The 14,457-nt window shown below is 44.4% G+C and overlaps 1 protein-coding gene across 1 annotated transcript in view; it reads left to right on the top strand.

The window, feature by feature from the left end:
• WNT3A (Wnt family member 3A) overlaps positions 1 to 3,049 on the top strand; it is a 136,235-nt gene extending 133,186 nt beyond the window's left edge. Inside the window, exon 4 of the mRNA XM_040352184.1 lies at positions 2,284 to 3,049. Coding sequence (XP_040208118.1) covers positions 2,284 to 2,763 — 480 coding nt within the window. The 3' untranslated portion in view covers positions 2,764 to 3,049. The remainder of the gene's footprint in view (positions 1 to 2,283) is intronic.
• The last annotated feature ends 11,408 nt before the right edge of the window (positions 3,050 to 14,457 follow it).

Raw genomic sequence — 14,457 nt, 5'->3', positions numbered from 1 at the left:
TGGCCCTTTGCTTAGAAAGTTTGGAGACCCCTGCACTAGAGAAAAAAAAAACACCTGGGAAGATGTTAGTCTGACTGTCCCTGGCCTGTCCCTTTCACTTATTGGATTTCCATTCTTTCAGTCGTGAAGGAGCCGAGTGGTATGATGGGCCCCCTGTTGGTTGCTACAACTCTTTAACCCACTCGGTCCCCACCAACACACCTGGTTATTCAAACCTGTAAAGCCGAAGCATTAATACTTTATCAATCTATACTAGCGCACCAGAAATAGACCACAAGCAACGTAACTTTCAGGAATAGCTACCCAAAAAGTTTCCCTGAGTGCACTCTATACATACAGCCCCACTACTGGGTGGGTGTGTGCATTACAGGCAAAAGGTGAATGCCCAGAGGTGACTGTGAGAAGTATCTGGTGCCTAAATGTCAGTGTTGGCCGGCTTTCGTTGGGGCCCCTTTGTCAGTGGTGCACATGCAACTGTCTCTTGAAGACCTGCATAAGGAATGGCCGATGAGCTGTTAAATAGGGGCAGTCTCAGTAAGCAGTAACTGTAGGTGGGAAGGGGGTTTAAAATCTGTAGCTCCTCTCACCAATCTGGGCACGCAACAGGTCTGGTTCCTCAAGCTTGGCGGTCAATCGCCCCAGCAGTCTCAGTCCTTGTGATCAGCTCCTTGAGATCAGGTCCTCCCCAGCTCTAGTCCAAGGTCACAGTGACCCCTTATAGTTTAGTCTCTCGACCCCTGTGTCTACACTGCTCCCTTCTCAGCGCTGGTCCCCCAATCATTGAAGGTTTTGGCTAGGAAAAGTTCTGCTCCCTCTTCCTCTATATACAAGGGGATTGTGGGAAGAGAAGTCCACAGCTAATCCAATACCCAATGACTTCCATTAGGCAGTGTTGCTTTAGGACTACATTTCCCAGAATCCTCAAAGGCTGCATAACAAGTCCTCTCCCTGCCTCTTATTGGTTAGAAGCTTTCCTGCTCCCTGGTTGGTTCTTCACTGCCACCAGAAGGAAAGGGGGGACCGGGGTGAGCAAATAGCTCACAGCACAGCCAGCAGTGAGAAAGGAGAAAACTGGGTGCATTGCTCTCCCTCGGTCACTGTATAGCGAGGGGGTGATAAACGGTTATATTTTCTCACTGGGCCCGCTCTGCCTCCCAGCCACAGCCAATCTGTCCTGGGCAGCAGCAGTGACACTGGGTGGGGGCAAGCGGGAGGGTTATAAACCGTTTCAGGTTATTTATTTTGCCTTTGGGGAGATTTCCATTCACTTCCTGTCTCATAGCCAAAACAGGAAGTGAGAGGAAATCCCCTCAACGTGGTTGCGACTAGGTCTAGCGTCCCCACCGGAATATTTCCCCTCTATTTATTTTCTGGGGACAATCCAAAATTCAAGTTATTCTTTCACTTTCACGTTAAATGATAATGGGGCATAGACCAAATACAGGGGGGGTGGTGAATGTCCCTAAAGGGGGCATAAACAGCCATAAAAACCTGACAGACGTTCTAACCCCTCTGCAGTCTATCCAAAACTAAAAGTAAAGTTTTGCCTTTAGTTATAATATTCCTCCCACTGACATCAATATTGAAAGCAGTATTCTTCCCACTGACACCAATTATAGGGCACTATTCCTTCCATTAACACCAGTGATGGGGCACTATTCCTTCCACTGACACAAATGATATGGTACTATTCCTCACGCTGATACAATTATGGGGCAAAAAAAATGAAACAAAAAAAACGTGAGGGGGGGCCAACCGGGCCTGTAAGGGGCCCTGGGGACCATTGGGCCCCTTACAGGTGTAATGCAAAAAAAAACGTGAGGGGAGCCATCTGTGGGCACCTGGGGACCATTAGGCCCCTTACATTTGTAATGCCTGTACCCCTTGATGGCGGCCCTGAAGCCTTCCCTGTGTAGCCTCTCTCTTCCACCCTTTCTGCCGTTCTGTGCTGCTTTTGGTTCCTCTTTTGCCAGGAACTCTGCTATGCGCGTCGGGACCCTTCAGGGTAAGACCGCGCTATATTAAGATACCTCTCAACTCAACCAACGATAGGGCACTATTCCTTCCATTGGCACAAACAATCGGACAATATTCCTTCTATTGACACAAACTATGGGGCACTATTCCTCCCACTGATACCAACAATGGCCCCCTATTCATTTTAATAAGATTATTAAAAAGTTTTGGATTTCGATACACTGTAAACCAAATGTTGTTGATGCTTTTTTTCCTGGCAAAGCTTGAGGTTTATACAAATTGTTTGTTCTTTTCTGTTTCCCATAGTCTATCATGGACCACAGACACCTGAAATGTAAATGTCACGGACTCTCTGGGAGTTGCGAGGTGAAGACGTGCTGGTGGTCTCAGCCAGACTTTCGAATGATCGGCGACTATCTAAAGGACAAGTACGACAGCGCTTCCGAAATGGTGGTGGAGAAGCACCGGGAGTCTCGCGGTTGGGTGGAAACTCTAAGACCGAAATATACCTTCTTCAAGCCGCCTACAGAGAGGGATCTCATCTACTACGAGGGTTCGCCCAACTTTTGCGAACCCAACCCAGAGACTGGATCGTTCGGAACCCGGGACAGGATATGCAACGTGAGCTCTCACGGGATCGACGGGTGCGACCTGTTGTGCTGCGGACGAGGGCACAACACGAGGACTGAGAAAAGGAAAGAAAAATGCCACTGCATCTTCCACTGGTGCTGCTACGTCAGCTGCCAAGAGTGCGTAAGGGTCTACGATGTCCATACATGCAAATAAGCAGCCAATTCCCGGCAAGACTTTTCTTCCAAAACACAAACTTAAAGTCTGTTTTTCCAGGCTTGGCTCAGTGAGTCCTTTTTCGATATTACAAAAAAAAAAAAAAACTTGAGACTGCTTGACTAGTACAAAGTCTAACAGCATCTTGGAAACCCCCCAAGATTCTCCTTGAAAGTAGCCTACTACTTAGTCTGAAATTTCTTGAAGCACCCGGCTGTTTCCGTATTATTGGTTTGATGGCCAATTTTTTGTAGTCAAATGTGATTCTGCAGAAAAAAAAAAAAAAGACCAACTATTCATGTTCGCTGTTAAGGTTCCACTGCTGATGTCTGAAAATGTTTTAATATTGTGTCACCTCTCAAAAGTAACCGATTGATACAACATTCCAAGTCAATTTTTTCGGAAATTGACAAAAAAACTTCCATGTCTTTCTTGTATGTTGGTAGAGAATTAGTCAGTCATTTTAACACGTCTGTAACAAAATATAGTCATGTCATGACTTAACATTGCGTAAAATTTTTGCCAACGGCCCACCAATTCCTCATATTTTTTTTTTTTTAGCACCATTCTAATTTTTACTCTTCAAGTACACTATATTGTCAAAAGTATTAGGACACCTGCCCTTACACGCACATGAACTTTAATGGCATCCCAGTCTTAGTCCGTAGAGTTCAATATTAAGTTGGCCCAGCCTTCCAAGATTGAGCTATACCAGCTTTAAAGTGGAGTTCCACCCGTGTTTAATCCCCCCCGTACACACGATCGGAAATTATGACAAGAAAAGTTCGTTGTGAGCTTCTGGTCATAAATTCTGACCGTGTGTAGGCTCCATCAGACTTTTGCTGTCGGAATTTCCGCCAACAAAAGATTGAGAGCTGGTTCTCAAATTTTCTGACGGAAACAATTCCGATCGGAAATTTCGGTCATCTGTAGCAATTCCGACACACAAAATTCCACCCATGCTCCGAATCAAGTACGAGACGGAAGCGCTCAGTCTGGTAAAACTAGCGTTCGTAATGGAGATAGCACATTCGTCACGCTGTAACGGACTGAAAAGCACGAGACTGAAAAGCGTGAATCGTCTCTCATCAAGCTTCTGCTAACACGACTGGTATTGAACTTCCCTTTGATAGTGCCGTTGTATGTCTTGTACGTGACCGCGTTCTTGGCGTTCGGAATTTCCAACAACATTTGTGTGACCGTGTGTATGCAAGACAAGTTTGAGCCAACATCCGTCGGAATTTTTTTTTGTTGTCGGAATGTCCGATCGTCTGTACGCGGCATTAGTCCGTAGGGTTTAATATTAAGTTGGTCCACCCTTCCAATATTGAGCTATAACAGCTTCAACTCTTCTGGGAAGGCTGTTCACAAGGTTTAGGAGTGTGTCTATGGGAATGTTTGACCATTCTTCTAGAAGAGCATTTGTGAGGTCAGGTACTGATGTTGCACAAGAAGGCCTGGCTCCCAGTCTCCGCTTTAGTTCATTCCAAAGGTGTTCTATCAGGTTGAGGTCAGGACTCTGGACTCTGTGCAGGTCAGTCAAGTTCCTCCTTTCCAAATTCACTCATCCATGTCTTTATGGACCTCGCTTTATGCACTAGTCCAAATCATTTGGTGGAGGGGGAATTGCGGTGTGGGGATGTTTTTCAGGGGTTGGGCTTGTCCCCTTAGTTCCTGTGAAGGGAACTCTTTAAGGCGTTGGCATACCAAGAAATTTTTAACAATTTCATGCTCCCAACTTTGTGGGAACAGTTTGGGGACAGCTCCTTCCTGTTCCAACATGATTGCGCACCAGTGCACCAAGCAAGGGTCCATAAAGACATGGATGAACGAGTTTGGGGTGGAGGAACTTGGCCTGAACCTGAAATAACACCTTTGGAATGAATTCGAGTGGAGACTGCGAGCCAGGCCTTCTTGTAAAACATCAGTGCCTGACCTCACAAATGCGCTTCTAGAAGAATGGCCAAACATTCCTATAGACACACTCCTAAACCTCGCTGGACAGCCTTCCCAGAAGAGTTGAAGCTGTTATAGTGGCAAAGGGTGGGCCAACTCAATATAGAACCCTACGGACTAATGGACCATGGCACACATGGTCGGAATTTCCCGACAACAAATGTTCGATGTGAGCTTTTTGACGAAATTCTGACCTTGTGTAAGCTCCATCGGACATTTGCTGACGCACTTCATTTTTCTTGGCTCGTCGTACGTGTTTTACGTCACTGCATTCTTGATGTTCGCAATTTCCAACAACATCTGTGTGACCATGTGTATGCAAGACAAGTTTGAGCCCACATCCGTCGGAAAAAATCCACGGTTTTGTTGTCGAAATGTCCGATCGTCTGTACGCAGCATAAGGCTGGGATGCCATTAAAGTCCATGTGCGTGTAAAGGCAGGTGTCCTAATACTTTTGACGATATAGTGTAAGTAGCCTGGGTAACATAAACGGTCATAGCTAAATATGGTGCAACAGGTTGGGGTATGAGTGGGACTAGCCAACAATGGGAATGTTTTCTGAGAAAGACAACATAGCAGTCTTATACGGGGACAGTGCACTTAACATATTTGCCCAACTTTCATAAAACTGGAACAAAGGTTTAAACCAGAATAAGCCATTATTTAAAAACCATGTGTCTTGACTACTGAAAATCATCTTAATATATACTGTATGCTATGTATTTTTTTGTGTTTGTGCCCAACTACTTATTGTGCTCTACTTGACAGTCTCTGGCTACTTACTGTTGCTTTCTGCATAGGTATAGATAACCGTTTCATCTTTCCTTTCTTGTGAATCACGAGAATAAGCCAGTTCGTCCTGCTTTAAAATTTTACCCAAATTTTATCTTTTTGCAAAGACAAAAAGTTCAACAGCTCAAGGAGAGATACTTTGTTGCCTTGTCCGTAACTCAAGGGAATAAAAAAGAAAAAAAAAAACTCCCTAGTCGAACATTTGGCTGGAATGCAGAAAGCACTAATCAAAAAATCAATTCTTCTTCCCTCAAAATGCTGCTATCCACCAGTAGAACTATACAACTATAAATGTTTTTCTTTCTATGAAAGAAATTGTTGAGATGCTAGTTTTTTTTTTTTTTTGTTTTTTTTTAAAGAAAAAAGATGTGAAGTTTTGTACTAATAATTCTTCTGATAATTTTTTGCAGTCTTAATTGTATTACAAAACAGGGAGTGAGAGGCGATGGGTCACATAGGGACCAAGAACCACGGAAGTCTTAAAATATCTGTACATAGAATTGTTGTGCCCAGAGACAGACGACTTGATTGGGAAGGTCATTTCATGTCTTGAGGATAAGGTTTGAATAATTGAGAACAGAAAAAAGTTAGATACAGTACTTAAAGCTATATGTACCCTCAGAGACCAGAAAAATAGAAACTCTTGTTGAGAACCATGTCTTCATAGTGGTAGGGACCCTACTACGTGAGCCATAAGTTCACCCCAAAGCTATGTAACATTATAGTTGGAGGCGAAACAAGAACCGTTGGGGCCCTGGTGCAAGAACCCAGGAAGGGCACCTTTGACTCCTGGCCAGGGCCCTTCTCTCCGAGCCTAGGGTCCTTCCCACTAATCCTGGGGCCCTTTACTCCTGTCGTGGCACCCTTTATTACGTGGCCCCCCGCTCCTGCCATTTTGAGGCCTGGGGTGGTGGAAGTCCAGGGCCCGACTTTGCGACCCTGGTAGTTCCTCCGCTGATTATAGTACCTTAGTTGCAACTTCCAAACATTGAGTTCCAAGTGCTAATTTCTTTTGACCTCTTCATATGCTTTGAGGGTTACCATAGGTGGGAAAGGTCCTACTATATATAGCCAAGACATGGAGGTAATTACTGTACTGTGGTGTGGCCATATATCATTACGGTGCAAGCCACCAGACATCGCACACAACTATCCACCAAGGGGCATGCTCCCTTCTTGGCTCCTTCATCCTACAAAATAAATCTCTGATCTTGATAATGTTCGGTGCTTCCAATCCTTAATGGTACATATTCAAATATCACACCGAGTGTGCAGATTGGGAGAACAAAAAGTTCTACACCCCACCAACAACAAATTCTCTGTAACAAAATGGTAAAAACCACTAAAAATCTTAAAACATTCCTTTCAAATCTCCAAATGCCATCATCACTAGATCCCTGATATGCTATATATATATATATATATATATATATATATATATATATATATATATATATAAAAAACAGAAGACCCTTTAGAGAACCCTCAGAAAACATATCTCCATATCTCCAAATGCCATCATCACTAGATCCATGATATGCCCAATAATAAAAAACAGAAAAGACATTGGAGAACCCTCAGAAAACATATGATCAAATGCCATCATCACTAGATCCATGATTTGCCCAATATTGGAAACCGGAAGAGGCCTTAGAGAACCCTCAGAAAACATACCACAAGATCTCGAAATGCCATCATCACTAGATCCCTGATATGCCCAATATTGGAAAATGGAAGAGGCTTCAGATAACCCTCAGAAAACACCACCAAATCTCGAAAATGCCATCATCACTAGATCCCTGATATGCCCAATATTGGAAAATGAAAGAGGCTTCAGAGAACCCTCAGAAAAAAACACCAAATCTCGAAATGCCATCATCACTAGATCCCTGATATACCAAATATTAAGAAAAACAGAAGACCCCTTAGAGAACCCTGAGAAAACATACCTCCAAATCTCCAAATGCCATCATCACTACATCCCTGATATGCCCAATATTAGAAAACAGAAGAGGCCTCGGAGAACCCTCAGAAAACATACGTCCAAATCTCCAAATGCCATCATCACTAGATACCTGATATGCCCAATAGTAGAAAACAGAAGAGGCCTTAGAGAACCCTCAGAATAGTCCAGTAGACCCACATTTTAAAGCTCTGATACCATTATCATATAAGAAGTATTCCAAAACAAAAAGAGAGAATGACAATTACTACCAAAATGTGGAAAAAAGTAGGCTCAAAAGATGTGAAGCCTTCCCATAAATATAGTAAATATGATAACAGATGATTGCTGTTACATATATCATCATGTTATGATACAGTGATAGGGTGGGCCCAAATCTGCTGTAGAGGCAGGTTTCTGATTTTTCTGGTCACTGTGTGTGTATGCATACTATATGGCCAAGAGTTTGTGGATACCCCTCCAAAAATATTGAAAGGTCCATAAAGACATGGGTTGGTGTAAAAGTACCTGAGTGGCCCGTACAGGGTCCTGACCTCAACCCTAATGATTTATTTTGGAATTCGTTGGAACATCAATTGTGGGCCAGATCTCTTAATCCAACATCAGTACTTGACCTCACAAATGTTTTTTGTGGCGAACGGGCACAAATTCCTACAGACAAAATTTTAAGTTAAAGTGGTTGTAAACCTTGGATATGAAATATGAACAAAGCATATCCCTCTATAGTGTGTACTTTTGTGCACACGTGGGTATTAGACGTGTGCAATTAGTTTAGTTCCGAATTCGTTTTTTAACAAATTTTGACAAATTAGTTAATTCCGAAATCTCAGATTTTCGCATTTTTAAATTTCCGGATTTTTCGGATTTCTGAAATTTCTGAATTTTCAAATTCCGAATTTCAGAATTTTTTAAAAAATCGGAATTTAAAATTTTTTGGAATTTCGGAAATTAGAAAATTCAGAAATTAGAAAATTCAGAAAATTAAAAAATTCAGAATTTCGGAAATTCGAAGATTCGGAAATTAGAAAACTAAAAATTTGAAATTGCAAGATTCGAAAACTTGAAATCTCGAAAATTGGAAAATTCGATATCCAAAAACGTGGTAAATTTTCGGAATATTGAAATCTCAGAAATTTGTAAATTTGAAATTTCGGATATTTGGAAATTCCAAAATTTGAGATAATCGGAAATTAGAAATTTGGATTTTCGAATTTCCGAATTTTTCGAATATTCAAATTTTCAAATTTCCGAATTCCGAAAAAAGCAAAAAAACGAATGAAAAGAACACGACAAAAATGAATTTTTCGGCAGCGCACATGTCTAGTGGGTTTACAACCTCTTTAAGCCTTCCCAGGAGAGCGGAGGCTGGAAAAACCACAAGAGAGGGCAACTCTTTATGGTTTTGAAATGGAATGTCCAACAAACCTTTGGCCATATAGTGTATTATATGCAATATACAGGAATAAGTATAAAAAGATGACATAAATAAAGTCATCAAGGCCACCATGACCTGACCATCGATTCTGTTTTGTTATCATTGTCAATGAGATACCTGTTGATCAGATACCTTTCACTTTGATACCTTTCACTCTGATCCTCACTTCCTCCCTCTTACAAAACGCACGTGTAAGGTTTAATATTAAGAATCCAAAGCTATGTAAAAAATAATTAAGTCATCACTTTTTTTTATTTTTTTTGTATTTCTTAAGTTCGCTGATTTTTTTTTTAATGACTATTTATTTTATGAATAAATGTATATATTAGTGAGAGTATATATTTTCAGAGATAACTTGTTGGGACAGTGTTGTTATCGCTTTGCTACTGTTGTCGTGACCTCAAAGTCTTACTCTGGTTTTTAATGACAGCACATTAGACATGGCGCTCTGTTAATAACTGTTGTGTTACCTGTAAAGATCTAGATGTGTTAACTCTATAATAATAATTAAATATGTATTAATTTTAAAGTGTGGGCTGTTGTGTTCAATGAAAATCCACAGTGTCCTTATTTTTTTTCTGTCTTCTTGGAAACTTTGAACATCTTCATACTTCTGATGTACAGGGCCGATCCTAGGCAGGGTGCACAGGGTGCATTGCACCCAGGCGCCTGCAGAGGTGGGGGCGTCGAAGTGCCAGAGTTCTCCCCTCCCTCCTTCTCTCCTTGTTTGTGTCCGTCCAGAACTAGTGTTCTGAGTATAGGTGTGTGTCTGTCCCGAACTGATTTGTGAGCATAGGGCAGCCCGTCCAGCCTGGCAGTGCTCGGGGGAGGGGCCGCTCCTTTTCCTGACATGAGAGTTCTAGTTTTCAGTGGCTGCTGAGTGCTGATGTGCAGGAATTAATTTCTAACACTAAGGGGTAGATTCAGATAGCACTTACCTCAAAACTTGCGGCGGCGTATCGTAAAATCCCCCGGCGGAATTCAAATTCCGCGGCTAGGGGGCGGCTACAATTTGATTGTAGCCGCCCCCTAGCCGCGGAATTTGAATTTCGCCGGGGGATTTACGATACGCCGCCGCAAGTTTTGAGGTAAGTGCTTTCTGAATTAAGCACTAGCCTCAGAAACTTGCTCCGGCGGATCGCGACGAATTTGCATATTCGTCGCGTACAAAAAACGAAACGCTACCTAGCGGCCAGCGGGAGATTGCAGCCTAAGATCCGACAGTGTAAGTCACTTACACCTGGCGGATCTTAGGGAGATCTATGCGTAACTGATTCTATAAATCAGTCGCATAGATACGACGGCCGGACTCAGAGATACGACGGCGTATCAGGAGATACGCCGGCGTATCTCTTTTCTTAATCCGGCCCTGGGAGTCTTAGATCCCGCACACCAACTCCAGTTGGAATGCCTCCCACTCCCATCTCTATCTCAGGCTGCACAGAGAGAGAGAATGGAGGTGAGTCACAGTGTTTAGTGTGCTGGGGGATGGCATCCCCAGCATCCCTTTACACATGCTCTGGGCTGCCCCATGCTCTAGATGTTTTATGGCATGATAGATTGCATAGGATACAAAGCCCCTGCCCATTCCTGCGCCTAGTCCATCTACAGATGTGATGTATAATGAGATGTAAAGGGGAGGAGTTAGAAAAATTACAACGCCCATGTGGGGGCACCAGAAATATTTCTGCACCCAGGCGCCTGTGACCCTAGGATTGGCCCTGCTGATGTACTCTTATTGCCCAGAATATTTTAAGATACTTCCAGTAATTCCAATATTGTGCAAACTGCAGAATTACCCCTCTACCCTTCATATTAAGGAACTATTGGCATATTTTACAAGTGAGCCCCACAATCAAAAGCATACTCCTTCCACATAGTTTAGATCAGCGATCGCCAACCAGAGGTCCATGGAAAAATTTTGGTGGGCCCCACTCCCCAGGGGTTCTGCCGCAAATTAACATTGTGGCGGATGTATACCACCCCCAATGTGGTTTCCAGTGTTATCCTCATGGCATAGTCAATACTGTCAGCATGCATTGATACCCGAAGCCTGCTCTGTAATTACGGCTCCTATGAACTCAGAGGGAGGCACTGGGAGTAGTGTAAAGAGTGGGAGGTGAGGATGGAGGGGGCTTCCAATGACAGAGCTGATCAGAGACTGTGGGAGGGAGCATAGAGCTTGGGCACATAGCTGGATAAGGAGGTGAGATCCAATGATGTGTCTGTGTAAGGAAGCAGTGTGATTCAGAGTGGGGGGGGGGGGGGGGGGACAGAGAACCGGAGCATTGTGTATATAAGTCAGCAATGTGATCCAGGGAGAGGGGGCAGAGAGCCAGAGAATTGCGTGTATAAGGCAGCAGTGTGATCCAGGAGGAGGGGGCAGAGGGTCGCAGCATTGTGTGTATAAGGCAGTGATGTGATCCAGGGAGAGGGGGCAGAGAGCTGAAGCATTGAGTGTAAAAGGCAGCAGTGTGATTCAGGAGGAGGGGCAGAGAGCCGGAGCATTGTGTGTATAATGCAGCGATGTGATCCAGGGAGAGGAGGCAGAGAGCCGGAGCATTGAGTGTAAAAGGCAGCAGTGTGATTCAGGAGGAGGGGCAGAGAGCCGAAGCATTGTGTTTAAGGCAGCAATGTGATCCAGGGAGAGGGGGCAGAGAGCCGGAGCATTGTGTGTAAAAGGCAGCAGTGTGATTCAGGAGGAGAGGGCAGAGAGCCGGAGCATGGCATGTATAAGGCAGCAGTGTGATCCAGGGGAGGGGGGGGGCAGAAAGCCAGAGCATTGTGCGTATAAGGCAGCAGTGTGATCCAGGGGAAGGGGGCAGAGAGCCCGGCACATTGTGTGTATAGGGCAGCAGTGTAATCCAGGGGGTGGGGGACAGAGAGCTAGAGCATTGCAGGTGTAAGGCAGCAATGTGATCCAGTGAGAGGGGGCAGAGAGCCAGAGCATTGTGTGTATAAGGCAGCAGTGTGATCCGGGGGGAGGGGGGGCAGAAAGCCAGAGCATTGTGTGTATAAATCAGCAGTGTGATCCAAGGGGAGGGGGGCAGAGAGACAGAGCTTTGTGTATATAAGGCAGCAGTGTGATCCAGGGGAGGGGGGCAGACAGCTGGAGCATTGCGGGTATAAGGCAGCAGTGTGATCCAGGGGGAGGAGGGCAGAGAGCTGGAGCATTGTGTGTGTGTATAAGGCAGCAGTTTGATCCAGATTCCAAAAAACCCTACTTAATTTATTTTTGACCGCGGATGAGTGAAAACTGAGAATTTCAGCTTCCCTGAAACAATGTGAAACCAAAAAATTGTATCAAATTCTTACCGTAATTTTCCTTGGTAGCATACTAATGATAGAGCTCCACCCTTATCTCACCCACAGGACCAGTATACGTCTATAAAGAGAGACAGAGACTGGCTGCATGCTAAGTTATTATACCAAGACCGAGCGTGGGTCTGTATGCTGCCATGGATAGGCACCAGGAATGGAAAATTACGGTAAGCATTTGATACAATTTCCAGGTTTCCTGGTGTCTACATGGCAGCATACTAATAATAATACACAGCTAACCGACAGGGAGGATGATGCTGAGCAAATCAAACTTTATTAAAACCAGACATGGGGGCCCGAATCCTCTTCCCTCAATAGTTGGAAGGTCAATCAAAGAAGACATCACCAGTAAAGAGGAAAAACAAGGAGATAAAGGAGAAGAGGGGAGAGAAGAAGCTACAACCATGGGTGTCTGCTCCATAGGGCAAGGGGGGGCAAATGACCCCCCCCCTGGAAAATCAAGAAGGTGTTGAAGAGTCTCGTGGCCGCGGGCTGTCTGAGCAGTCCCGGGCCGGATGTCACACAGGCACAGCGAGCAGAGTGAAGCGGCCTCCCCCTCCAATGTTTATGTGTACACAGGGGGAGGGAACCTGCTGCCTGTGCCGCGCTGATCTGAAGTACTGAATGGGATGGGGGAGGGAGGTCTGTCTGTGCTGAACGGGGAGGTTTGTGCTGAATGGGGGGTCCATCTGTGCTGAAGGAGGGTCTGTGCTTAAAGGGGGTCCATCTGTGCTGAAGGGGGGGTCTGTGCTGAATGGAGGTGTCTGTGCGGATTGGGGGGGTCTGTGCAGAAGGGGGGTCCATCTGTGCTGAATGGAGGGGTCTGTGCATAATGGGGGGTCCATCTGTACTGAATGGTGGGGTCTGTGCAGAATGGGGGGGTCTGTACATTCTCTAGGCTATATTTATAAGGGCATTGAGTGAAGCTGAATTATCCCAAGAGCTGTTTCACACTGCCAGCTGGGCGAGTTATCGGTAAAGCGCAGCTAAAAAGCGGCATTTTACCATCGTTAGCGGGCACTTTTAACCCGGCTAGCATTTGATAAAAAAGTTAAATGCGACTGTATCACCGCTGCAAAAGTGCCCACCCTGAAAAAATTTCAGCGGATGCCCATGGCTACAACCCAATCCAAACTTTCTCCCCAGTCTCCATTCATCCATCATTAAGTAGATTGAAAATATCGTATCCAAGGTTTCCAAACTCTCTTGAACCACAAAGAAGTATTTTGCAAAATGCTAACCATCTTTTTGTTAGTCATAATCCATATTAGTTTCTGCTTCATCACCGCCAGGTCCTCTACTGGGCTCCTCCAGTCGGTGACTTCTAAGGATAGAAGGGGCTTTAAACCACTTTAGCCCCGGGAGATTCACAGCACTGCGTTACTTTAACTGACAATCGCGCAGTCGTGCGACGTTGCACTCAAATTGGAGAAAAAGACTGGACAGCCGCACTTCCACAAAACTCTTAAAATTTTGCCTTTAATAGTAAAAAATGGAAACAGCACTACAAATCACAGCAGACAGTGGGGTGGATAGCTGACGTGTTTCGCACTGGGGTATCAGCGCTTAGTCATAGCTAAAACAGAAATGGTACACAACTCAAATATATACACACCTAAACCAAACCAGTCATGTGATCCGCCTTCACCTGTGGCCAACCATCGCTAATGAGGAAGGGTGGTAAAAAACAATCATTGGTGATCACCTGGGAAGCCGGATCACATCAGTGGCAAAGTATAACACACATATATGTAAAAGGAACCCAAAGCTACAGTAAGCAATAAGATGGAAAAGGTAAAAAACAGTGAACAAGCCAAATACAAGATGTATATGGAACAGCCATGAACCTTCAATTTAAAGGGGTTGTAAAGGAAAACATTTTTTTTCATAATAAGCATCCTTTACCTGCAGACATTCCTCTTTTCACTTCCTCATTGTTGGTTTTTGCTCAGAAGTTGCTCAATTTCTTCTCTGTTCTGTTCACTTCCTGCTTGTCTGATTTTACTGACCACCGTGATGGGAGGCTTTACTGCGGTGGTCAGTAACGTGCTCGCCCCCTCCTGGGAACTACATCTGTGCGGCAGGACGCCCTCTATGTGTTAGAGACTTTAAGGAGGTGTGAATTACTGGGCATGCTGCAATGCATACTGGGAAATGTAGTTCTTACATGAACGAGCACCGCAAACCAGGAAGTGAATGAGAGAACAGAAACTAGAACGCCGGAGG

This window comes from Rana temporaria, chromosome 5 (genome assembly GCF_905171775.1).
Source record: "Rana temporaria chromosome 5, aRanTem1.1, whole genome shotgun sequence".
Taxonomy (NCBI): domain Eukaryota; kingdom Metazoa; phylum Chordata; class Amphibia; order Anura; family Ranidae; genus Rana; species Rana temporaria.
This window is presented reverse-complemented; position numbering and strand designations above follow the sequence as displayed.